Source organism: Vipera ursinii (assembly GCF_947247035.1).
Source record: "Vipera ursinii genome assembly, chromosome: 1".
Taxonomy (NCBI): domain Eukaryota; kingdom Metazoa; phylum Chordata; class Lepidosauria; order Squamata; family Viperidae; genus Vipera; species Vipera ursinii.
The window spans coordinates 74,500,495-74,527,031 of record NC_139512.1 but is presented as its reverse complement, the minus strand read 5'-3'; the positions used below and the strand labels follow the sequence as shown (position 1 = coordinate 74,527,031).

General features: G+C 40.2%; 3 protein-coding genes across 15 annotated transcripts in view; 2 read left to right on the top strand and 1 right to left on the bottom strand.

Moving 5' to 3' along the window:
- Positions 1-5,242, top strand: part of NR1H3 (nuclear receptor subfamily 1 group H member 3) — a 44,877-nt gene extending 39,635 nt beyond the window's left edge. For 6 of the 7 annotated variants that reach the window (XM_083348803.1, XM_083348798.1, XM_083348799.1 and 3 more), the window contains 3 exons: positions 134-247; positions 2,202-2,296; positions 3,246-5,242. In XM_083348803.1, coding sequence (XP_083204929.1) covers positions 134-247; positions 2,202-2,296; positions 3,246-3,392 — 356 coding nt within the window. In that variant the 3' untranslated portion in view covers positions 3,393-5,242. The remainder of the gene's footprint in view (positions 1-133; positions 248-2,201; positions 2,297-3,245) is intronic. The other variant, XM_083348804.1, reaches the window with a different exon arrangement.
- Positions 1-6,138, bottom strand: part of ACP2 (acid phosphatase 2, lysosomal) — a 69,713-nt gene extending 63,575 nt beyond the window's left edge. Inside the window, exon 1 of the mRNA XM_083348796.1 lies at positions 6,033-6,138. The gene's annotated coding sequence lies outside the window, so the exon portion shown is untranslated. The remainder of the gene's footprint in view (positions 1-6,032) is intronic.
- Positions 6,139-6,246: 108 nt separating this feature from the next.
- The window catches only part of MADD (MAP kinase activating death domain), a 117,587-nt gene continuing 97,296 nt past the window's right edge, over positions 6,247-26,537 (top strand). For 6 of the 7 annotated variants that reach the window (XM_083349011.1, XM_083349012.1, XM_083349009.1 and 3 more), the window contains exons 1-2: positions 6,247-6,321; positions 12,725-12,791. The gene's annotated coding sequence lies outside the window, so the exon portion shown is untranslated. The remainder of the gene's footprint in view (positions 6,322-12,724; positions 12,792-26,537) is intronic. The other variant, XM_083349008.1, reaches the window with a different exon arrangement.

The window sequence follows — 26,537 nt, the reverse complement described above, 5'->3', positions numbered from 1 at the left end:
TCCAGTTATGATCATTAAACAAGGACTACCAGTATATTCATCTAGAGTTGCACGTGTCATTTGTGGGCGGGGGATGGGGACAATATACATAAGCTACATATTTCTAAATCATTTTTTGTTTTTCCCCCCTCAGGCCTACAAATTGAGTTCATTAATCCCATTTTTGGATTTTCAAAGAGAATGAATGAACTGCATCTCAATGATGCTGAGTTTGCACTTTTAATAGCCATCAGCATTTTTTCTGCAGGTAACAAGCTGGGAGAAAGATGGATCGAAAATGTAAAAAGAATCTTTAATCAAGAACTGCATATAAGACTTAGAGTAGTGTCCTAATGTTGTTTGTAAGGAACACATTTGTCATGGATAATAATTAAGGTTGTGCACTAATGTCCTAGTCATGGAGTAATAAGGTTTGGGTTGATCATGGTTGACTCAAAATATACACATTCTGTTAAAACCCAGAATATGTGTATTTAATCCAGGTGCAGACCCACAATATGTATATTTGGGGCATAGGTATTATAGGATGGGGAAACTTGGTAGTAGTGCACTGCAGCAGATGAAGGATGGTGCTGGGACCTTCAGAGAGGAGATGTATGGGTTAGTTGTGTCTGGTGATATCTGCAGAGAGGGATCGAAATAGACAAGATGATGGATCTGTACATATAAAAGTGCTTGGGCTGCAAACATTTTCTTCAAAGTCATCTGTCTTAGAGATGTCTTGTTCATAGCTTAATATTCAGCACATTATTGTTGTTTCTATTTCCTTATTTGCTGTTGAACCAGTTGCTTGGCTTTTGCTGAACTGTGAAAATTCTTTTTCAATGTTTTTTTTTTAAAAATCCCATTTATATCCCGCCCTTCTCTGAACACTCAGGGCAGCTTACAATCTAAGAAGCACAAATGTTGTTTTCTTAAAAAGATAAATCACAGATGGGGAAATTGAATGCTCAGTTACTTTTTCTCTATGCTGTTTCTAAGCTATAAGGTGCTTAGAGGGTTGTAGAGTGGGGCTGGGGAAACAGACATGGCACTAAGATTTTTGAATTTACCCAGAGAGTACTTTGGATTCAGTGACGTATATATCTTTAAAAACAAACAAACAAACAATTACAAGCTCCTTGGAGCCTTCCATAAGCATGGATTAAAGAAAATCATTAGAAAGATGTTTACATACAGTATAACCAGCATGCAGGCTCCATAATAATATGGAGCCAGCATGTTGGTTATACTGTATGTAAACATCTTCCCTCTCATAGCCTTGTTTTATCCATGCTTATTGTTTTAATAGGTTTGAAAAATGTTTTAATTCTTGGTTTATTGTATGCCACCCAGAGTTATTTCAGGTTAGATGGGCAGGCATATGAATTTGACAAATAGATTTTTTTTTTAAAAAAATGATGCTTTGATGGCATTTAGATCCTAAAAAGCTTGCAAGTATGTATCTGAATTATCAGCCTAAATGTTGGAGGTGCGGTGACGAAGACGCAACATATTTTCACATATGGTGGACTTGTAAAAAGGTTAAGGCTTTTTGGATAAAAGTCTGGTGGAATATGCAGAAGATTTTTAAACAGAGGATAAAGTTTTGTCCGCAACTTTTTCTGTTGGGAATAATTACAGATGCTACAGTTGTGGACACTAAGTTGATGTTGAATTTAATTACGGCAGCAAGACTTTTGATAGGTCAGTACTGGAAGAAAGAGGAACTGCCGACCATAGAAGAGTGGACTTTAAAGGTTTCCGACCTGGCTGAGATGGCGAAGATTTCGGCCTATTTGAAAGATCACTCGCAAGAACGCTATATTATGGAATGGAGAAAATGGATTGAGTTTATCCAGAACAAGTATAGGGTTAAGAAGTTTTATGTAGCATTTGAATAAGTCTTCTTTCTTTTTTTCTTTTTCTATCTTAGTTTTTTATATATATTTAATATTACTAAGGTTTGTTTTATCCTATATAAGCTAGAGAGTGATAGATTTTAGAGTTTATGGTTGTTAGTATATGGTTGTTTATGATTGTTTTTCTTTTATATATACCTTGTATTTAGCTCTGGGAAGTCGGGGGGGGGAGGGGGGGAGGGGGGAGAGGTAGGGGGGGAGGGAGAAGGGAGGAGGAGGGGGGTTTTTTAAGGGAAAAATTGTATGTTAAAACTTTTCAATAAAAAAAATAAAAAAAAAGATGCTTTGTTTCCTTAACAGACCGGCCAAATGTTCAAGATCAAACTCTGGTAGAAAAGTTGCAGCATACCTATGTAGAAGCCCTTCGCTCATATTTATGTATTCATAGGCCAAACGTAAGTGTCTTGGCTAGGCTGCGGAAGTGACTGCCTTGCTAACAGTGCATGTATGAAAGAATCTGGTTAAAACAGAATCTCTTGTAAGTTTGCCATCATGGGCTGCATGGTATGAGTTTTTAACAAATATTTAACCATATCCTGACGAACAGCTCTTCTACAGATTTTTCTGAATCTGATTTTTTTTTTAGCTGGACATGCTTTACACGTGAAATTTGGACTATGTACAGCATTAGATTTGAAAGCAAAAGTGGTGGGTGTATCTGTAATGCTTTAAACCAAATGCATATTTCCCCTGAAGTTGCTGCTCTGTTGAGCCAGGCTGCTGCAGGACCTCAAAATAAATAAATAAATAAATAAGCAAGCAGCTACTTTATGGGGTTGCAAACAGGTGCTATTCCAAATCAGCCTTTTGCTTTTAAATCCAAGTAATGTGTTACTCTTGAATATGAACTTTCTATGTGGGGTGCTACTGTTACTTTGTCATTTTACACTTATTCAGTTTTAGGAATAAAAGGAACAGAGAATGTATGTTTACTCAGATAATAGACTCATGTCTAGTGCTTTTGATCATTCTGATATCTTTTAGTCAGAGATGCTGACTAAAGTATTGTTCTATAGAAGCGGTGGGGAGGGTTTTGTTTACAAAAAATGATAGTTGAAAAATTGGAAGCTCATGGGATCTTTGGGAGCAAATACTAAGATTCAAATACCTAGTACCATGCTTAGCATATGATTACATTTTCTATAATTAATTTAGTTATCCTGTAGTTGATAGCATAGAATTTGAGACTGTTGGACCAGTCCACAATGCTATTTTGCTTTAAAATGTTATTACTCTTATAGTAGGCAAATGGTTTTTAATCTTATTCTACAAAAGAAAAGTAAAACAGAGGAACAGAATTTTGATCGTTCTGATATCTTTGTCTATTTGTGTATGATCTTATAGGATCATCTAATGTTTCCACGGATGTTAATGAAACTGGTCAGCCTTCGGACTTTAAGTAGTGTTCATTCTGAACAAGTGTTTGCTCTTCGGCTACAGGACAAAAAGCTGCCACCACTTCTTTCAGAGATCTGGGATGTCAATGAATGAGTATACAATCTGAGGACAGTGAGCGATTACACTGATTATCTTTTGCCAATAAAAACTATTCTCCTGATCAAAAGCACTGAAGCAATCCAGAAGACTGTGCTTTCTTTGCTCTGATGAAATATATACAGTATATAGAAAACAAATGAGAAGGATCACATGATGCCTTAGTCACTATTTTCCAAAATGGAACTGAAACATCTAACATGGAAGAGTAAAAAAAAAAATCCACCCACTAATAATTTTCCAGGCAGTTTTTCTTTAACCATTTTTTTCATATTTAATTTCAATGCCACCATCCAGACCTATAGAATCTTCTTGGGAATTTTAGAGGCAAGCTTCTTTGCGTATCTTTTTTTTTGTCCTCTAGGTTATATATAGTTAAAATATGTTGCCATTTGAAACAATTAATAGAGAGCTGGAAAGACTGTTGACATATGTGGCTTAGGTGCCTTTTTGTGGACTTTTCAGAAACATCACTGAATTGAAAGGATAGCTATACTATAGAAATCTCTTAGGACCTTTTGTAATATTTCTGTTCTCCATCCCCTCAACAGGAAATAAGCCATTACTGATATATACTGATACAATATGGAGGAAGACATGATTTTTATTACATGAAACTTGTTTGAATACGGAGAGGTGCATCATATATACCCATAATCTAGATGATTGCTGCTCATTGTTTTCTACATAGTACAAAATATACTATATTGGATTATAACATAATTACATATAAGATTACCACTTTTCTCTTTTATTCATCTGTGCACTAAGCGACAAATCTAAACAGTGGTCATTGTGGCTAAACATTTTCTTATCTCCCCTCTACTAGTTCTTTACTTCAAATTTTCCCCTTCTCTGAAAAAAACCATTTAGGTAGAAATACAGATTAGCAGGGTTTTTTTGTCATAGAACGCTCAGAACGGAGTTCCGGCACCTTTTTTGGATGGAACCTTGTAGGGTAGGTAAGGCAGGCTGTATGTCATGTGTGAGTTCCGGCACCTTTTTCTTTTACAAAAAAAGCACTGCAGATTAGTATCTGCTGTAAATCACTTTGCCAAAAATGATGATGCATACATTATGTTGCAGTCCTGGCCTTTCATAGTTGGATCCAATGTTGGATACTAGTACTTAAGTCATAGGTTTTGCATCATATCATGATGCACATAAGGTCAATTGCTTCCCTGGATGGATAGCGGTTGTGGGAAATTTCTAAAATGTTGTCTTTGGATAACTTCAGGAAGGAAAAAAACCTAATTTGTGTATATCATTAAAACTTATTGTGTAGTGAGGATGTGAAGGCCAAGTTTATATCCTTCCATCCTTAACTTAAACTTGTTCATTTATTTCATGATGGCCCATACATTCACAAAGAGTTTAGTGTTTACAGCCTAAACCTCAGGAATGAGTGAAGTTTAACTTATTGATGCCAGTGGATTTAGGCATAAATATACTTTCCTAGGAATAGTTGCTAATGGAATAAATAATTTGAAAAGTATACACCATCATACTTGCAAGGACATGATACCAGAAATTATATCTGACATTTCTTGGTACACTAATAGTGCTTCTTTCAGCATTTAAATTGGCTTTCTTTGCAGATGTGCTAGAACTTAGGCCCTTGAACCAGTATAATTACTATGTAGCAAGTGCCATATCTGTGGTGTCAGCCTTATGACTATTTTGCACATGAAATTAGTCTGTCAGTATTGGCCCTTTACTTGAGAAGGCACATATTTAACAATTTACTATGTTGTAATAACCCTTTGCAATTACAGAACTTCTTGGGTTTAATTCTACATTTTTAATTACTATTTCTCAAGAATGTAATTTTATGTAAAAGAATAAAATCGAATAAGAAAAATCTGTCTCATGCTTAATGCATCCAAATGTATTTCTTCTGCTGAAAATGCACATGTAAACGTATTGACTCCCTTAAGACTTATGAATGGACAGAAATTAACTTAAAAATGAATGACCGCTTAAAACTCCCCCCCCACACTTTTAAATTTGTTGTAATTTAAGATCTTAGTTATACACGTCTGTCAAAGTGGCCTATTTTCAAATGAATGATACCTCGAAATTTGGCTGTGAGAAACAGCTTCATAACTGGAAGCTTTCAAGAAGAGACTGGACTGCCATCTGTCAGAAATGGTGTAGGGCAGGGGTAGGCAACCTCGGCTCTTTTATGATTCATGGACTTCAACTCCCAGAATTCCTCAGTTAGCATAGCTGACTGAGGAATTCTGGGAGTTGAAGTCCATGAGCCATCAAAGAGCCGAGGTTGCCTACCCCTGGTGTAGGGTCTCCCACTTGGGCGGGGTGGGGGCTTGGATTAGATGACCTACAACAGGGGTCTTCAAACTTGGCCCTTTTATGACTTGTGGACTTCAACTCCCAGAATTCCTCAGCCAGCTGGCTGAGGAATTCTGGGAGTTGAAGTCCACAAGTCATAAAAGGGCCAAGTTTGAAGACCCCTGACCTACAAGGACCCTTCCACTGATTCTAATTCTCCTTTGGAACGTGGCGTCCGATTCTTTGGTTGCGTCTGAAAACGTGGGATTTGGCTCGCTCACTTTTTTCTACAGCAATTGGGACTATTAGCGTAAGGAGGGCCACGGTTTATTATTAAGAACATACCTGTGACGGGGGCCGGCGCTTCTGCTAGGCCCTGGGATGCGCTGGCCTTGGTACTCGAGCCCCTGACGGTGACGCCCCTTCCCGCCCCTTCGGGCTTCGCGCTTTCTTCCTGCTCGGCTCTGTCCCCTCCGAATGGCTTAATGGTCCGTTCCCAGCCTCCAGGGCCCCGCCCTTTTCCCCGCCTCTTAGTTTGGCTCCTCCCCGTGCTGTTGATGCGGAACTGGCCGGCCGCCTGCCTGCCTGCCTGCCTGCCTGCGTGCGGGGTGGACGGGGCTTCTTCCGCTGACAGGTAAGACGAGCAGGCCGCGCTTAAATGGCTGCAGGGAGCGTAGCGAGGCCGGCTGCCATCGCGCTCTCTGTGACATATGCGGCAGAGGGCTTGAGGGCGGCCAGGAAGGACGGCTAGGGTTAGGGGTACGAGGAGCCTGCGGGGCGGATGGGCTTGGGAAGGAAAGGAGGAGGAGGAGGAGGAGGAGAAGCCGAGCTGGAGGAGGGACGGCGGGAAGCCGGTCCGGTGCGGGAAGGGCTCTGCGTGGCTAGGAAGGCGGCGGTGACTTGGGAGAGGCTGGCGGGGTGGTTGGGTGACGAGGCACGGATGTCGCAGCTGGGAGGCAGGAGAAGGGGAATGCAAGTTGGAAGATGGAAGGGGGGGGGGTCGGCTGCAACGGTTGACGCAGGGAAGGGTTGTCGCGAAAACTGCAACAATAGGTTGCGAGGAGTATGTGCTACGGAAGGACTGTGTGTGTGTGTGTGTGTGTGTGTGAGAGAGAGAGAGAGAGAGAGAGAGAGAGAGAAAGGGGGGAGGGGAGAGAGACTGTTATTCTGCTGCTATTATTATTATTATTATTATTATTATTATTATTATTATTATTATTATTATTATTATTATTATTATTATTATTATTATTATTATTATTGGAATTCTCCGCGTGCAAGGTTTATCTGGATTTTGTGTCGTCACACCATACAAACCTTCATGCTGAAAGATGCGCAGGACAAAACTCCTTCCTTGATCCCGTATCCTTCAAGCTGCGCATCACCGTGGCGATTGTTTTCCCGAAAGTCTCCCTGTGGGTCTTTCGGGAGGCTCAGGTTAAGCCAGGATGAAATTTAGTTTGGATATAGGGTGTTATATAAAAGCCAGCTAGTCTGGTTAGATAATGGTACGTTTTCTGCAAATTGAAGCAATTGGTTTAATTAAATAAAACCGTGGCTCGAGGGTTATGTGTGTAAAACCTCCTTAATCAGGATTATGGATAGGAGAATTTTACCCAAAATTGCACCTTGAAAATACCATTACTTTTTCAGTAGTTACAGTCTTTGGTCTCACAGCCCCAGCGTATTCTTTTGGAAGGTTTTATGTTATTCTAGTGGTCTCTAGATCTTCTCAAGTTTCATACTTAGGAACTTGAAAAATGTGCTATACATGCAGAAAGTTTAGGTGTGTGATCTCACTTGCATTTGGAGGCTGCAGTTGTATAGCTGGAAAATTACAGAATTACTATGGAAAAATAGATGTTGTTTCCTCAGGGTTAAAGCAATCTGGAAACGGGAAAAACATATTTGGAAAGTAAATGCTATTGACAAGTTAGACCTGAATTGATGCACAGAGAACTAGGTCTCTAACATGCATAGTTGCATCAGTATATTTTACTTTTCTTGAACGTATCATATAAAGTTATCTGACAAATAGTTATTGAATCTCAAACTATGATAGGATTTTTATAAACTTTTTTTCAAAATGTTTCACGTTTTCAAAAATGTTTTCAATTTTTTTTTCAAAATTTCATTTGAAAACATTTCTATTAACTGATTTTTTAAAAATAAAATATTTGAGCATTTAAAAATGTTTAGATTGTAATGTTTTTAATCAACCTGAGTAGAATCTTAGGATTTAGTTATTTAGTTATTAATCTTGTATCTATGAAGTCTGGAAAATTTAGTGTGAAAAATATTTATCAAAGTTTATTTTAACTGTATAAAAGGATGCTATCTTGTTAAAACATTCACAGTTGCTTTTTGATCTGCATCTGTAAAACTTATATGGGTAATTTTCTGTTATTTTCAGTAAAAATATTCAGTTATATAATAAATGATGAAACCCTCATATGTGTATAATATCCATTGTGGAAATTTTTAGATCGTGGAACATTGGTGAATTTTCCACAACTGTGAGGCAGTCATTTTAAATAACTTTGAAAATAGCCTTTCTGGAGGATCAGTACTTTTAATTTTTACAGGTTCAAATTAAAGCCTTTCATTATTGCATTAAAATAATAAATGACAGCACACAGAAGTTCACTGTTTGCATTCTTAATATTTAGTGTATGATCTGAATAATTTCCACTGCTATCTTTATAAGTAGACAGGCTATATATCCTAGAAAGAATAATTTTATTTATTACTTATTTACTTGCTTCAACCAAAAGATATACATAGTAGTTTCTTTATAGTTTGAAAATGCTAATTAAGAACACATTACCTTTTCTTAAAAAAACCCCAATGAGATTGTGAAAAGAAGTTATATATATTTTAGAAATGAATTTTCATGTCTATTACACTAACTGTGATAATACAAATGCACACTGGTGCTGTTTTGCAACATTTGGTTTATTTTGCTATCGAGGAATTTGTATGTTTTATCTGCAGTTAAATAGAAGCTGAGATCTGCATTTACATAGTAGGAGAACATTTTGTATCAGGAAACCCATCTTTGTGAATATCATTATATGAACATTTTAGAGGTCATATGTTTAATGTTATGCAGAATTACATAAATATGGAAAAATACCTAGAAATATACAAATCTACTGTATAATTCTGATATAAATAGGTCCTTGCAATTCCTTTTTTATCAAGAGAGACAGGCAACGGAAAGCATTTTGGCCTACATACTATATAGCTTTTATAATCCTATTTCCAATTATGGGATTAGCTACTCGGGACATTTCCAAACTGCTCTGGATTTATTTAGTTTGCTTTGGTTAGTCTTATACAGGCTGCTTTTAGCTGGTTTTATATGGTTTTAGTCAGTTGCAGTAGATCAGGGCTTTTCAACCTTTTCACCCATTGTACCACTTTTTAGGATATGGCAACATCCGAGTACCACCAGTCGCCTAGCTAGGTGTCAAAAACTTGATGACCAAAAAAAAAAGGAAAAAAGTGACGAAGTACAGGTAGTCCTTGACTTACAACAGTTTGCTTAGTGACTGTTTGAAGTTACAACGGCACTGAAAAAAGTGCCCCCCAAGCCACAGCTGAGCTAGACACCTGCCTCCCTGCCCAGCAGTGCTCTTCCTCCTGTTCGAGGTTTTCATTGTTGTGAGCATTTCTGTTGAGTATTGGCGGCGGGGGTGGGGTGTTTGGTTTTCATTCCCCCTTGTCTGCTGAGTGGTTGCAGCAGGTTTAGGCCACTTCACATGACCCTGGGACACTATGACCATCATAAATATGAATCAGTTGCCAAGCATCTGAATGTAAATCACAAGACCCTGGAGATGCTGCAACATTCCAGCTCGGTCCAGCCTTGGTGGAGCAGTGGGCTAATGCCTCCTTAAGTAACACCAGCTGCCTGCAATTAGTGCAGGTTCGAGTCCCACCAGGCTCAAGGTTGACTCAGCCTTCCATCCTTCCGAGGTAGGTAAAATGAGGACCCAGATTGTTGGGGGCAATAAGCTGACTTTGTAAAAATGCCGCTTGGGGCCCCCCGAAAGCCCTAATAAGCAGGTATATACATAGAATGAAGGCTATTGCTAAGCACATTGTGCTTTAGATTGTAAGCCGCCCTGAGTCTTTGGAGAAGGGCGGGATATAAATGGGATTAAAAAAAAACAAAACGCCAGGATCAGCGCCGAGCTCCAGCTAGAGCCTGGCGCTGATCCTGGTGCTTCTGCTGAGCCCTGACAGCCCTGCAGCTCCAGCCGTCTCTTGCTCAGGTTTGTGCAGTGCTGCCACTGGTTCAGCTCATTCCCCTCCCTCGCTATCACTTTTCTAGGATGGCCACGTACCACCTGCCAGGTGCCAATGTATCACAGGTGGTACCCGTACCACTGGTTGAAAAGCCCTGCAGTAGATTATTTGGTTGAAACAGCTGATTCAGCTGTCTTAGCATGTATGCATTCCTTTAATTGAGGTAAATCTGTTCAAATGAGACAAACCTTTCATATCACCACAGACACACACACACAGACACACACACACACACACACAGGATTTTCATTGTAAATGTCATGGGAATATATTTTCTTTATAGTATATAATACAAAGAAGTTACAGAGCTTTAAAGTCTTCTGAACAGAGCAGAGAATTGTTCCATAAAATCCATATAAATTAAATGATTGTTCAAAAGACAGTGGTCTGCTGACAAGTCATCACTTCCTAACTGTGATCTGGTTGTATTAAGTAACTGTTTTTATCAGTTACCACTTATATGTCAGCTGATATGCCTTTTCCTAGAGACTAATGGATGAATGTATTATATCCCACCAATGGAATATAATACTTCTGGAACACAATATATCCTTCAGCCTAGCCTTATGTTTTGCCTCACAATTTTTTTTCCTACTGCTTTATAATTATTTGGGGAGAGGCAGTTATAACTTTTGTATAGTGCCAACAAAGTGTGTTTCAAAGGTACAGTATTATTTCATTTCTGAGCTGCAGCTTATAGAATATAAGCAAGGAAAATCAAGTGGGAGCATTATGTAGGTGTTAAAAAGGGAATGGAACTGACCTTAGTAGATTAAAATAAGGTTAATTGACGAAAATGGCTTCTGCTTCACATCTGAAAGAGCTCCAGTGGAGATCATGCTTAGGGTTATTTCTACTATAGATTTCTTTGTAGTTTCCACAATAGTGGGAACTGCTCTTGAAAGATTTCTGAATTTCATTGTGGGTAAAATGTGGCACTGTTGCACCATACATAAAAAATAACAATGGAGGATAAAAGCCACCCAGAATCTCTGGATAGTGAGATGAGTGGCATATAAATTTAATAATTAAATATAAGCATAAGGCTAATATTAATTAGCTGTATTGGTTACTATTATGCTTCAAATCTATATTTAGGATCCTTGTCATTGGTTTCAAAGTCATCTAATCTCTCTAAGTATTAGGAAGAATAAGATTTTAACAAGTCTTCCACAAGCCTTTTGTTATTGATTGTGCTGTCTGAAACCATCCAGAAAGAACAGATAGCTTGCCTTGGTGATAGAGGTAAGGCAAGATAAGAATAATCTGAAGCAGAGTAAGTTGTCTATTATATTATATACCGTATCCTGAGCAGGGGGTTCGACTAGGTGATCTCCAAGGTCCCTTCCAACTTAACTATTATGATAATGCAATTCTTATCAGAATGGAAGATTGCTCAAAATTTAAGCCATTCTCCAAAGGAAGAATAGAGAGATATTATAAATGCACAACTATTTCCCTTCTTTAGTTAGAATTACCCAATCTTATGAAGCAAATTTTGTTTGTTTGATTTTCCCCCTCAACAAACAGGAGCATTTGGCACACTTGCATATATATGGGCATGTAAGTTTGCATTTAATATACAGAGGAAAAGATTACATTCCAAAAAAGAGATCCAGAATGAAAATGGCATTGAACTGAAATTAATTAAAATTAATGAATATTGATTAAAATTAATTGCTTATGATGTTTAAAATTAATCAAATCAGTTTCTTATATAAAACTATCTTAACAAATTCACTGAGCAAGAGTGCAGAGAAAGAGTGTACTCGACTCTGTAAAAATGAACCTTATTTTTATATCCTATTGAATTCAGTGGCTTTTACTTCTACTGTAGTATGCATAAACTGGTATCGTTATGGGAATGGGTCTGTATAGCTCAGGGGTGTCAAACTGCCAGTCTCCGGGCTCGATGCATCATAGCGAAACCACGCCCACCCCATTGCCGGCAATGGAAAAAAGGTCGCGATAAGTTGCGACACGTCAGGTGATGTTGCGAGTTTGACACCCCTGATATAGTTGGATTACCCATGTAAATCGGGTGAAAATTGGGGAAAAGATTCTTGAATTACTGAATTTTGTTTTGTTTGCAAAAAGAAATGAATCAGAAGATGCTTTTGTGCTGCGATAAAGTAGTTGGAAACATTTTCATATTTATTGTATAATAAATCCAACTATATTCAATAATCTTTATTTCTAGGTTAGTATATTTATAAGTTCTATCTGATGAACTTGATAAAGCCACCTCCTCTTTGGAAGCATGCTATCCCCAATTTCTTTTCATTTCCTTCCATGTACAAGTTCAAGTCCCGCCTTAGCCATGAAAGCCAACTGAGTGACTTTGAGCCAGTCTCTCTCTCTCTCTCTCTCTCTCAGCTCAACCCACCTCACAAGGTTGTTGTTTTGATGAAAATAGGAGGAGGATGGATGTGAAGGATATATTTGCCACCTTGGGTTGTTTGTAAAAATAATAAAAGCAGGGTACAAAATAAATACTAAAATAAAGGGCAAGTATCTGAAATGAAGACTCATTTCTCTATTGAGATATCCCACCAGTGGTGATCCTGGTTTTCCAGAATTCTTTTTTTTATGGAGAGCTTTTGTAGACACAATAAACTTTCCACTGGGACCATACAAAGCCTGACATAATATAGAGTGATAAGAGCTGATAAGGGATGGTGTGCTTTGTCATTCATTTTGGTTCTCCCTTTCTTCCCTTGCAGCCAGTGTGAACATTTTGGCTAATCAATCACTTTCAACATCTTCATCTTTTGCATATTCTCAGTGAATGTAAGTAAACTGCCCTAATCATCACAGATAATTTTTTGGGGAGGGGGGAACCTCATGCTTTCTTCAAGTAAATATGGTATGTACTTTCAAAGGCATGAATCCTAGAAATACAAATAGATATTTCCAAAATATTGCAGAACATGGACAAATAGGCATTTGGATATAATTATAAAAACTATGATAGTTTCCATAAACTTATTTAATTTTCCTGAATATATTTTAATATGCCCTTTAAAATCTTGATTATGCACCATAAAATTATGTTTTCTTTTTTTCTGCATGCATCTCCTAGTAGTTAGTAGCTACAGGGAATAAAATACTGACTTGAAGCACAGGCTTACATAAAATAGCATGAGCAATGGGACAAAACTAGGCAATGGTAATATATCAAATTAAAAATGAATGTTTTGAATATTAGCCTATGAGAAGGCACAGTAATAAATACTGGAAGAATGTTGAAAAATATAGTGAGACTGAGATGTAGCTAATGCAGTTGGAAAAATGTTGACCTAACAAATGTATATATTTTATCAATAAAAGTAGTATATGATGGAAATAAAATGTGTATAAAAATAAATAGAATAATAAATGATTCAGCATTTAGTTAAACAAAAATTATCTCGGTTGTTTAATATATATATATGGGTAAATTGTTTATCGTAATATTAAAGGTATATTGATCTAGTTGATTAATTTATATATCTTGGTAGACTTGCAAAGAGTAAATGGATGGAGAAATTTTACGATGTAAAAATGCTGGTACGTCAAGAGTGAGTTGTCTGGTGATAAATGAATAGTTGTCAAATAAAACAAAAATAGTTATGTATAAAGGCATGCTTCTGTCAACTTTGTTGTATATTAGTAAAAGTTTGGCATATAAGTTATGTGTGGTAAAGCGAAAAGATACATAGTTAAGAATGAATAGGTACTGAATGAATATGGATTGAAAATAAAATGAATTACTGGTATGAAAAAAGTATGGTGATGTATTGTGGTCATACAGACAGAATGATTAAATTGCAAAACATAGATGAAGGGATATTCTCAGTGAAAAAAGAAGACCAAGAAAACCATAATTAGGTAAAGTTGCTGTGACCCTCTAAAGATAAAGATAAGAAATTTAAAGAAGGGTGTGTGATGGCTCAGTGGTTAAAAATATTGAGCTTGTCAGCTGGAAAGCTGACAGGCTGAGTTCGAGACCTGAGTTCTGCATGATGGGGTGAACTCCTGTTCTTGCTCCAGGTCCTGCCTGTCTAGCAGTTCAAAATGTGAGTAGAAAAATAGGTAACACTTTGTGGGTGTCAACGCTGCTAACATTGGATGTTCTTGCTTTGACAACAGATGGAAATGTAGCCATCTTTTCTCTATTGCTTTTAGAGTTCGTTGATGCTGGGAGGGGGAATGTGGATGAGAGTCCAGCTAGTCATAACATTAATAACCCAAGGTTATTAGGTCCAGAGTTGATAGAAATTTGGCAGGCAGGAGAAATGCGGAGAAAGCCCACGCTTCAAGTTAATTGGGGAATATGATTTATGACTGTTAGTTGGAGGAGGGAATTGCGCTTTGCTACTTTGTGCTCGGGGAGGGGAATTCAGTTTTTGGCTTCAGCTATGTAGTGCCTATACTTTGTGTCTCGAATAAAAGATTCTTTAAGGAAAACAATGCCCTGAAGTTCTTTTGAAGAGATTCAGCTGTCGGAACCATGACATTAAGCCAAAAACTCCTATTTTTACCTAACTATCTTGGGGTCCTGAGCCCCAGTCACTGTCCCTAGAATTGAGGGATAAACCGACAAAGATTCGGGGAAGATCTCAGCATGGAGAAGGAAGGAGTGCCTGAAACCAGCACCCTGGCAGTGGCTGCTACCTCAGAAGGGGGAGCGCAAGCCAGCGCACCAGTGGAGAAGTAACTTTTTCAGGCCTCTCAGTTGGAAGCGAGACCTAAGCAGCGAGGACAGCTGATCTGGTCGTCAGAATGGACTAAAAAGTTTCACTTAGCATTTGAATAAGTAGTGGATTTATATGATATATAAATTGCTTGTAGTTATTTTATTAAGAGTTAAAGTGCGATAGAATTTAATATTTTATTGTTGTTTGCATATCGTAGATTATGTTTGTTTGTATTTTTATACCCTGTATTTAGCTCTGGGAAGTCGGGGAGGGGAGAGCTGGGGAGGTGTGGGGAGAGGGGAGGGGGTTGGGAGGGCTTTTGTATTTAAAAATGTACTGTAAAACTTTTCAATAAAAAAAAAGAATGGACCTTACCCAGTGGAGACTCTAGACACCTTGAGACGGCCTTGCCACAATCAAGTGCTTTGAAGGCAGACGAGGTTGAGTTGCAAAGAGGGGCTTCCTGCATGTCGCGTTCCCCAGACCGATGGAGAACTATGAAATCGACTACTGCTGAAGACTTGGGTAAGTAGAAGTATGTGTCTGCAACCCATAGTCTATCAGTAGAAAAATTGGTGGAGAGATTTGAAGAGCTAGAAATGAGAAGTGGAGAACAACTCTCCCGTTCCCCAATGGGAGGCTTGCAGCAACTGGCGATACAGCATCCACCATGGGTGGACCAGCAACCAATGGGGTAGCAACACCCACAGTGGGGAGGCCAGCAACCATTGATGGTACCACCTCTTAGAGCAACCTTCAATGGGGACCCAGAGAAGCTGATCTTTTTCCTCAACCAGGTACGCTCTTACTCGAACCGCTATGCCTATTTCTACCTGAACCCAGCCTCTATGATTGATGTGGTTGCTTCCAGCTTGGAAGGGGAAGCATCCGAGTGGCTGAACAATCTATATAATGAGCAAGCACCCAAGCTGGAGGACCGCCATCTCTTCCTCCTAGGACTGAGAGCAAGGTTTGAGGACCCATCCATTGCCCTCAAAGCGGAGGAGCAAGTCCACAAGATAAAGCTAGCTGGCAGGCCTGCACTGGAATACGTACAAGAGTTTTGCAAGATAGCTGGCTGAATAGAGAGATGGCCCGAGCAATCCCTAGTCCATCACTTCAAGAGGGACTGGACGATCATCTCTCCCAGGCTTGTATCTATTGAGCAGTTCCTAATCAGCTGCAAGAATGGTACCAGGCAGCAGTAAGAAGCCACCCCACAATAAGCCGAGCCGAGGCCAGATCAACCCAAACGACAGCCACCCCTCAAAAGCCTCCAACCGCCGTCTCTACTGACAATCCCAGGTTACCTGCAGGCCCACCGATAAAGTGTTTCAGATGTGGACAACAAGGACATTGAGCAGTGAGTTGCCCAGTCCCTTGCCCTCAGCAACAGAATAGACTGGGACTATCAGCGAGAAAGAAACCAGCCCAGCAGCCAGCGAAAGAGAAATCCAACTGGATCATGCAGGAACCTGTCACCCAAGTCTTGTCCCCCATGCAGGAGTGCCAAATCCCAAGCCAGACCTGCTGCTGCTGTACCCTCCTACGACAATGACGATGAAGGAGAGAATGACCTGATAGTGAGTCAACACGTCCCACCTTTTTCGCTACCTGCCAGACTCATAATCCCTAAGATAGGGGCACAGGTAGATTTGAAAATACTAGTCGACTCTGGATGCTCCTGGTGCATTATTAGCTTATCACTTGTCCTAAAAAATGGGCATACTAGCAAGGCTGCTCTCCAAGCCTGTGAGGTTTGAGGAAGCCGATGGCTCCCTAATGGGAGGAACTTCAGTCACGCAATTGACCGAACCACTATGCTTAGAAATAGGTGAACAATGGGAGTTCATTTGTTTCATGGTGGCTCTGAAAATAATTGAGGCTGTGATCCTAGGACTAGCCTAGTTAGACAAATGGAAACCATTTATCTGGTGGGAGAAGGGAATAAGGACTGTGAGGTTATCTGTAGGACCCAAGCCCCCCCTTAACTCGATGGACATTACAGGAGAACCTAGCTCACCCAATGGGCTAGCGCACATGGCTGCCTTGACTGAACCACATGAGCCACTCATCCCCAGCGAATACCGGGACCTAGCGGAGGCATTTAGTGAGAAAGATTGCGACACTCTGCCTCCCCACCAGCCCAATGATTGTTCTATCAAACTGTTACTGGGAGCCAAACTCCCACGACCGAGAATGTATGCTATGTCCCCCCTTGAGATGGAGGAGATGTAGCAGTATATGGACAAAAACTTAGTAAGGGGATTTATTGAACGGGCCAAGTCTGCCATGGGAGCCCTGGTGTCATTTTTTAAAAAAAAGACGGGTCTCTTCGTCTCTACGTAGATTATAAAGATCTGAACACAGTGAGCATGGAAAACAAACACCCCCTCCCCCTCCTGAAGGACTTACTGACCCACCTGGCAAAGGGGAGGGTCTTCACTAATTTGGACTCGAGAGCGGCTTATTACTGGGTGAGGATAAAGGAGGGAGATGAGTGGAAGACTGCTTTTAATTGTCCCATGGGGAGCTACCAATTTAAAAACATGCCTTTTGGACTGCAAGGGGCTCCAACTGTCTTCATGCAGCTGATTAATCAGGTACTACATGACTATTTATACAAAGGGATTTTGGTGTATCTTGATGACATCCTGATATACAGCATGAATATGGCTGACCACGTAAAACTAGTGGAAGAAGTGCTAAATAAACTGTTGAATGCCAAACTTTATGTTAAACTATCAAAGTGTGAGTTTCACCAGACCCGACTAGATTATCTTGGCTACAGAATTTCCAGCGAGGGCATTGAAATAGACCTGACCAAAATGAAAGCCGTAATTGAATGGCAGCCCCCAAAGACTCGCAAACAGCTCCAGAGATTTCTGGGATTTGTCAACTTCTATTCCCAACAATGGGAAGAAATTGCTATGGATTTTATAGTAGATCTACCTGAAAGTACGGGAAATACGGTCATCTGGACTGTGATAGATCTGTTTTCAAAGCAGGGTCACTTCATTGCCTGCAAAGGGCTCCCGTCTGCCCAACGACTAACCAAAATGTTTCTGAAACACATCTACAGACTGCATGGTACACATAAATGAATAATCTTTGACAGAGGGGTGCAGTTCACAGCTAAATTTTAAACTAATTGGTTCATCTCAAGGACTATCATTGGCTTTTCACTAGTCTACCAATCGGGTGGCTGAATCTGCAAATTCAATGGTGCAGCAGTATCTCCGATGCTATGTGGATTATCAACAAACGAACTGGACTGACCTCCTCCTTTTCGCAGAGGTAGCTTACAATAACTCTGTTGACAGCAGCACCGGCTTCATGCCTTTTAAAGTGGCCACAGGTAAAGAGTTCAGCCCAATACTTGAATACCCCCAAGTGCCCTCCACTTCCCAGACTCTTGATCAATGTGTGAGGGGGTGGGAGGAAGTTTGGAAAACTACGAAAACTGCTTTGAAAAAGGCTTCCGAGACATACAAAAAACAGACAGATTAAAAAAAGGTCTCCTCAAAGAACATTCCAAGTTGGGGAAAAGGTTTATCTGTCAACTAAATATTTATGGCTTACGTTACCTAGTAAGAAGTTAGGACCAAAGTACTTAGGACTCTTCCCCATTGTAAAGATCATTAACCTGGTCACCGTGGAATTAAAACTTCCTAGGCTCTTAGGAAAAGTTCACCCTGTTTTCCATCGTAGCCTGTTGAAACCTTTTTGGGGTTCCATCTTAAGATCTCCCCCTAAAAAGGCACCCAGACCCCTCATGGTGGCAGGACAGACTCACTATGAAGTAAAGCGTATTCTTGATTCTGGAATTTTTAAGGGGAAATTGCAGTACTTAGTGCAATGGAAGGGATATCCGTTGTCTGAGGCCACCTGGGTGAAATCTAGTGATGTAAAAGCTGAAACACTCATTAACAGGTTCTATAAGAAACACCCTAATAAACCAAGAGGCAACCCCTAACCTGTGCTTTTGTACACATTACAGGATTTGTCCTTTTTGTAAGGGGGGGGCGGATGTCAACGCTGCTAACATTGGATGTTCTTGCTTTGACAACAGATGGAAATGTAGCCATCTTTTCTCTGTCGCTTTTAGAGTTCATTGATGCTGGGAGGGGGAATGTGGATGAGAGTCCAGCTAGTCATAACAATAATAACTCAGCCGTGGGAACCCAAGGTTATTAGGTCCAGAGTTGAAAGAAATTTGGCAGGCAGGAGAGATGGGGAGAAAGCCCGCGCTTCAAGTTAATTGGGGAATGTGATTTGTGAGTGTTAGTTGGAAGAGGGAATTGCGCTTTGCTACTTTGTGCCAGGGGAGGGGAATTCAGTTTTCGGCTTCAGCTATGTAGTGCCTACACTTTGTTTCTCGAATAAAAGATTCTTTAAGGAAAACAATGCCCCAAAGTTCTTTTGAAGAGAGTCAGCTGTTGGAACCGTGACAGTGGGAAGGTAACAGTGTTGGTGTCTAGTCATGCTGGCTATATGACCATGGAAATGTTTTCAGACAACAGTGGCTCCCTTGGCCAAGAAACGGAGTTGAGCACCACCCCATAGACCAGGGGTAGGCAACCTAAAACAGTCGAAAAGCCACTTGGACCCGTTTCCCACCGAAAAGAAAGCACTGGGAGCTGCAAAACTCTTTCGACATCTAAAATTAAGCTAGCACTGCATATGTTGTTTTTTTACCTTTATGCTATGTAGAAAAAAACTATAGTGTGCTGCATATATGAAATCAATGAACTACTGCAAAGAAAACAAATTTTTATTTCTGCATGCAACAAAAGCATTTTGAGCTCCAAAAAAAAGAGACCCTGGGTCAAAGTTTACTTTCAAATAAAATACTCAAATGTCTATTCGAGTCCTTCTTGTATTTACAAAATAAAAAGCCAGTGCAAACTATAAAAACTACAAACAGAAAAATAGAAAAGAAAAAAATTGCGGGAGGAGGGGGGAAAGAAAAAGACAGGAGAAAGAGGGGAAAAAACCTTTCTCCTTCATCCCAACAGGTAAAACAATTTTAGTAGCTTATCTACCATCTTTAAATACAGCATAATTATCCCCATACCTCACCTCTTAATTTAAAATAACATCAAAATATTTCATTAAACGTTCTTTACTAAAAGTCCAGTAAGGACAACCACATATATTCATATTTTTTCTCTCTCTCTACCTCTCCCCCTCCCTCCCTCCCTCTCCCTCTCTCTCCCTCCCTTCCTTTCTCCCTTTCTTTCCCTCCCTCTCTCTTTCTACCCTTGGTCTGCCAGTCCTCTTCCCTCACTCAGTGTGTTTGTGTGTTGTGTGTGAGTGAGTGAGTGAGAGAGAGAGACAGAGAGAGGCACTTGTGCTTCCCTTCTCTCTTTCTTTTTTCCTGCCCTTGGTCTGCCAGTCCTCTTCCCCCACTCAGTTTGTTTTGTGTGTGTGTGTGTGTGTGTGTGTGTGTGTGTGAGAAAGAGGGGCACTTGCGCTTCCCTTCTCTCTCTCTCTCCCTCCCTCTCTCTCCTTCCCCCTCTCTCTTCCCCCCCTCTCCCTCTCTCCAGTCTTCTGCTCACCTGGCAAGCTGGCTTCATGCTGTTCTGGACAAGCTGACACACATTCTTATTGGGCTGGCTCTCCTGCCGTTGAGAGCTGCTGCTTTTTGCTGTTTCCTGTTTCCTTGGAGATGCAGCAAATGCAGGAGCCCCTCCCAATAAGCTTGTCAGCTTCTCAGAGGACAACATGAGTTACACACACACACACACACAGAGAGAGAGAGAGAGACACACACACAGACACACACACACACACACACACACACACAGAGAGAGAGAGAGAGAGAGAGAGAGAGAGAGAGAGAGAGAGAGAGAGAAGAGGGAAGCGCAAGTGCCTCTATCTCTGTCTCTCTCTCTCTGCAAACTGGGAGCTGCAGGACCTGTGCCCTAGAGTCAGACATGATTGGACTATTTCAAGTCTGTGACCCTGTGACAACATTAAGAGTTCCTGCCATCTGTCCCTTGTTGAGTAAATGATTTTTATCTTTTTTATCTTGACCCGTACCAATCGGGCTTCAGGCCCGGTGAATGATCTCTGGCGGGCTCGGGACAGGGGATGCTCCTCTGTCCTAGTCCTATTAGACCTCTCAGTGGCTTTTGATACCATCAACCATGGTATCCTACTGCGGCGTCTCAGGGGGTTGGGAGTGGGAGTCACTGTTTTACAGGGGTTCTCCTATCTCCTGGGCCGCTCGCAGTCGGTGTTGACAGGAGGGCAGAGGTCCGCCCCGAGGTCTCTCGTTTGTGGAGTTCCTCAGGGGTCGGTCCTCTCTCCCCTCTATATGAAGCCGCTGGGCGAGCTCATTCGTGGTTTCGGGGTGGGGTATCATCAGTATGCTGATGATACCCAACTTTTTCTTTCCACCCTGAACCAACCCAGTGATGTCCTCGATGTGATGTCCCGTTGCCTGGAGGCGGTCCGGGTTTGGATGGGGAGAAATAGGCTTCGTCTCAATCCTGCCAAGACTGAGTGGCTGTACGTACCGGCATCTTGGGTTAACCAGTTTGTTCCATCATTAAGGATGGGGGGGTGAGGTGTTACCCCCCGTTGATAGGGCTCGCAACTTGGGCATCCTCCTGGACTCACGGCTCAGCTTTGAAGATCATATAGGAGCCGTGACCAGGGGGGGGCTTTTGCCCAGGTTCGCCTGGTGCGCCTATTTGGACAGAGATGCCCTACACACAGTCACCCATGCACTCGTGACCTCCCGGTTAGACTACTGCAACACTCTCTACATGGGGTTGCCCTTGAGGACCACTCGTAGGCTTCAACTGGTGCAGAATGCAGCTGCGCGAGTTGTGATGGGAGTTCCCCGATACTCCTGTGTAACACCTCTTCTCCGCGAGCTGCATTGGCTTCCGGTTGCCTTCCGAGTGAGATTCAAGGTGCCAAATTTAAATGTCATATTGCCCTATGGTGAATTGTTTTACCCAATTGAAGAGAAACAGGCATGAAAGTTTTAGTATTATACAGATAAACTAATTCTTGTTTTGTTTTTTTTGGGAAATATCACCTTAGATGTTTAAATAAAGTTCCTAGAAATTATTAAGGTATCAGATTTGGCCCTCAATGTTTTTTGCACATATAGATCCAATTAAATTAAGAAGATTCACAATCTAATTTATTTATTGTGTCCCGTGCATATGGATTTTTTTTTTAATCCCATTTATATCCCGCCCTTCTCCGAAGACTCCGGGCGGCTTACAATCTAAGCACAAATCAATGTGCTTAGCAATAGCCTTCATTCTATGTATATGCCTGCTTATTAGGGCTTTCGGGGGGGGGCCCAAGCGGCATTTTTACAAAGTCAGCTTATTGCCCCCAACAATCTGGGTCCTCATTTTACCTACCTCGGAAGGATGGAAGGCTGAGTCAACCTTGAGCCTGGTGGGATGCGAACCTGCACTAATTGCAGGCAGCTGGTGTTACTTAAGGAGGCATTAGCCCACTGCTCCACCAAGGCTACTGATTGCTTTGAAGGAAAATTTCTAACTTATATTTAGTAGGCAATTTTAAGACAATTGTATAGAAGTATTGAGAGATCAGATTGTATATAGTTGTAGATTGTGGATTAGTACAAATTTGATCAATAATCTAGCTCAAATGTAAAGAAAAGCTAGTAGTGTTTGTCATACATGGGAAAAGCGCTAATGATTAGGAAGTTACAACATCATAGAGGAGCTCCAAAAACAATAGTAAATTACTGCCTCAAGGAAGATATTTTACCTGGGGGAATGTTGTTTGTAGTGCAGGTGAAGTTGATACAGTATATGCAAGTAGAGGGGGGGAGCTGATGTTCTTCTATAAATAGTCCTAGAAGATGAGTTGCTATGGAGACTGATCTGAATCAGATTACCTAAGGTTCCTATTACCCAGCTTTATATGTATGACATATAATTGTAATTGAATGACTAGTAGGCTATTTGTTGACTGATCATATATTTATATTAATGATATATTAATCATATATTTTTTCTCTAGAAAACTGTGCTCTCTATGAAAACATTAGTCAAATTCATCTGTAAGCATGGCTGTTGAGGAATGCAGGAGTGCACAGTGTGCGGTCATTTTAAAATGTATTAAAAATTGGGGCTGACACTCTCAGGAACGTACATACATACATAACATGCTATAAAGGCAGGGCAAGATATTTTAGAAGACATTGATGATGATGAGACATCTATGCTTTTTTTTAAATCTCCAAAACTTGGTATTTTGTACAATGAGCCCTCAATTTACAACCACAATTGAGCTCAAAATTTCTGTTGCTAAGTGAAACAGTTGTTAAGTAGGTTTTGCCCCATTTTATTACCTTTCTTGCCACAATTGTTAGGTGAATCACTGTAGTTGTTAAGTTAGTCACATGGTTGTTAAGTGAATCTAGCTTCTTCGTTGACTTTGCTTGTCAAAAGGCTGCAAAAGGGGATCACGTGACTTCGGGACACTGCAACCGTCATAAATATGAATCAGTTGGGAAGCATCTGAATTTTAATCACGTGATCATGGGGATGCTGCAATGGTTGTAAGTGTGAAAAATGGTCCTAAGTCATTTTCTTCAGTGCTGTTGTTAACTTCAAATGGTTACTAAACAACCTGTTGTAAGTCGAGGACTACCTGTAGTTCATTTACATAGCTTCAACTTGTTTTAGATGTAATGGAGAGTGGCAATATTCAGTATCAAAAGCAGCATTCACAATTATATACCTGTAAAAAGCTAAGGGCCTAACATTAACATAGAATTTTTAAGGTACACAAGGAGAATTTTTCTCAATGTTTGTATTTTGAATCTGGAGCTATAAGTTATATGACAAATAATAAATGTTTTTATTAATTAATGAAGGACAGTTTTCATGTGGAATAGTTGTAAAATAGAATGAATCAGGTAATAAACTTTAATGTAAAATAACATCTTCCTAGTGAAAGATGTATTGTTTGTCTCTGGTTTAGAAGGAGAACTTTTATTACTGAAGTATTTAATAACAAAAATGGACATATAATTATCCCAAAGTTGCTTTTTCACGAGGCAACTGGACTTTCTTGGGGTTTTTTTGAAGACATTTCGCTTCTCATCCAAGAAGCTTCTTCAGCTCTGACTGGATGGCGGGGAATGGAGGGATTTATACTCCTTGCATTTTTTTAGAGCAGAGGTCCCCAACCTTTTTGGCACCAGGGACCGGTTTCATGGAAGACAGTTTTTCCATGGACGGGGGGTGGGATGGCTTGGAGGGGTTGGGGGGGGGTGTCAGGATGATTCAAGTGCATTACATTTATTGAAAATTTTCTAAATAAATAAATGAAGAAATAAATAATGCACTTATTTCTATTATTAGATTGTAATAGATTAGATCAGTGACTTTCTGTTTCTTTTTTTTATTGAAAAGTTTTATAAGAACTTTATAAACCCCCCCCCAACCCCCCCTCCCCCACTAGTGACTTTCTGTTTCTAAGAATGTGGGAAGGAAGGAAGAGATAGTGCTAAACTCAGCCTTCCAGTAAAGCCCAGCATGTTGAGATGTTGAAGTGCTGAGAACACACACACACACACACACACACACACATGGGGGGGGACACACACAAAACCACGAAAAACAGGCAGGATGTTGCCAAAACACGAGGCACCTGGAGCATCTAAACAAAAGCAAAAAACTCCTCTGGAAGTGCAACAGAGCCCAGCGGTCTTAGAAAAGGTGCAGACGAGAGAGAGGATCCCTTGGAGATGCAGGGCTTAAGGTGAAAGGTAGCTTCTCCCTTCCCCTATTTGCACCCTGACAAAAAGACACCTTCACACACACAAACCCTGGGAGGATCACCCTCCAATGAAGCTTTGGGGAAGCTCCCAGTTTCAAGCTGGACTGGTGCGCGCTTGTCTTGCAAACTTGGAGAGTTGCACGAAGGGCGCGCAAGCTCAGTTGGGGGGACTGGAGGGGGAGAGGAGGAAAGTGAGGAAGAAGAGGAGGTGGAAGAAGAAGTAGCAGGAGGAGATGTAGCCAGTTGCAAGTGCAGCTACCGGAGGACCTTTGCACTGAGCAGACAATTTCTGCACAGCCACTCTCCCGCCCCTGCCCAGACACCTGCATTCTCGCCTCGTGCCTGGAGGAGGAAGACATGCCTTCAGCGCACCTCCAGCTGTTTGGCCCGGTTCCTAACTGGCCATGGACTGGTACCAGTCCATACACCAAGGGTAGGGGAACTCTGTTTTAGAGCGTCGTTGAGGCCACCTGGAGGTTTATCTGTGTCGCGGTCACCTGCGTAGCGCAAATGGGTATGGAGCCTTCTTGGAGCTGCTGAAAGGACTGTGTTGTAGACTGGAGAGAGATGATATTGCCTCCCTCCCCCTCTGTTGAGAGTGGTCTCTTCAATTTTGACATAGATGGTCTCTTTGACTCCTCTTTCAAACCAGTGATCCTCTGTCCAAAATGTTTCCAAAAGAATTCAATTTAAAGTAATTGTTAGAGGGACACAAATTATTGCCAGTACCTCTTCCTCCTAGAGAAATCCATAGCAATATCCATTTTCCCTTCTTTAAGAATAGTTTGATAACTCATAATAATGAAAACAATCAACATTAAACAAAATAAAATTGAAAAGCCAGCCTTGTCCTGGAGCAGTTTTTACCTTGCAATTATCCAGGGGATTAATACCGTTTCAAGGTGTTTTAAACTAAAAAGTGTATTAGATGTGTGTACTTAATTCTGAAGTATTTATGCATTCTTTTTTCTTCTTTACTTCCTCTTTTAGTTCTTAACTAATAAAATATTACCTAATATTAGGGTAAGGAAGTAGACTTTTGAGTAATATGATTAAATATTTTGCTGTTTGATTATAATACAATTTTCCATGCCTCCCTCCTGTTTTTTCATTTTTCCTTTAAAATTATTATCAATATTTTGAGGTTTTATTTTAGTAATACTTTTATGTCTCTGTATTTTTCTATTATAATAATTTAGCATTATAATATTTTAAAAACTTTGAAAATTACGAGCACAAAAATACTAAGCATTAAAACATAATGCTTACAATTTTAACAAGTTATAAAAACAACTATAGCTAAATTTTGTAATGCAATGAAGTAAGCAAACTTAAGTATATGTTACTATTGAACAGTCAAATTGGCTACATTTTATTTAAGAATATAAACATGATTAATATTATTGAATTCCATCTGTTCCAGTTTTTAGCTGTGTCCTAGTAGATATTTTCAGAAACTTTTGTGAATGTAGTACTCTTATGTCAGAAATTCACAATTTTCTACGTTGCTTGCTAGATACAAAATATATACTGCTCAAAAAAATAAAGGGAACACAAGATAAGACATCCTGCTATTAAATACAGTACATTGTGTTGTTTAAGTGTTCCCTTTATTTTTTTGAGCAGTATATATTGTCATGAATGTTTACTGCAAGAGACATTTCAGCCCTGTCTTTACTTCTGGTGGATAGGAAATTTAAATTTAAATTTAAAATACAAAGGCAGAACTAGAGAAAGAAACATCTTTGAACAGAGTAGAAATAGTCCTCAACTTATGACCATAACTGAGCTTGCGATTTTGGTAGTAAATGATCACAATCGTAAAGCAGGTCACCACATGACGACTCCCAATTTTATGATCTTTTTTGTGACGGTTGATAATCAAAATGCAGTGATCGTAAAGCTAACCCATTCGCTATGGGGTGTTTTTTTTCTGGAAACTGGAAGGAAACATTGGTTTCCAGCAAAAATGAACACATGTGGTCATAGGATGTTGCAAGGAACCATAAACGTGAACTGGTTGTTGAGTGCCCAACAAGGGCCACAGGATTGTTGTGATGGGAGGCAC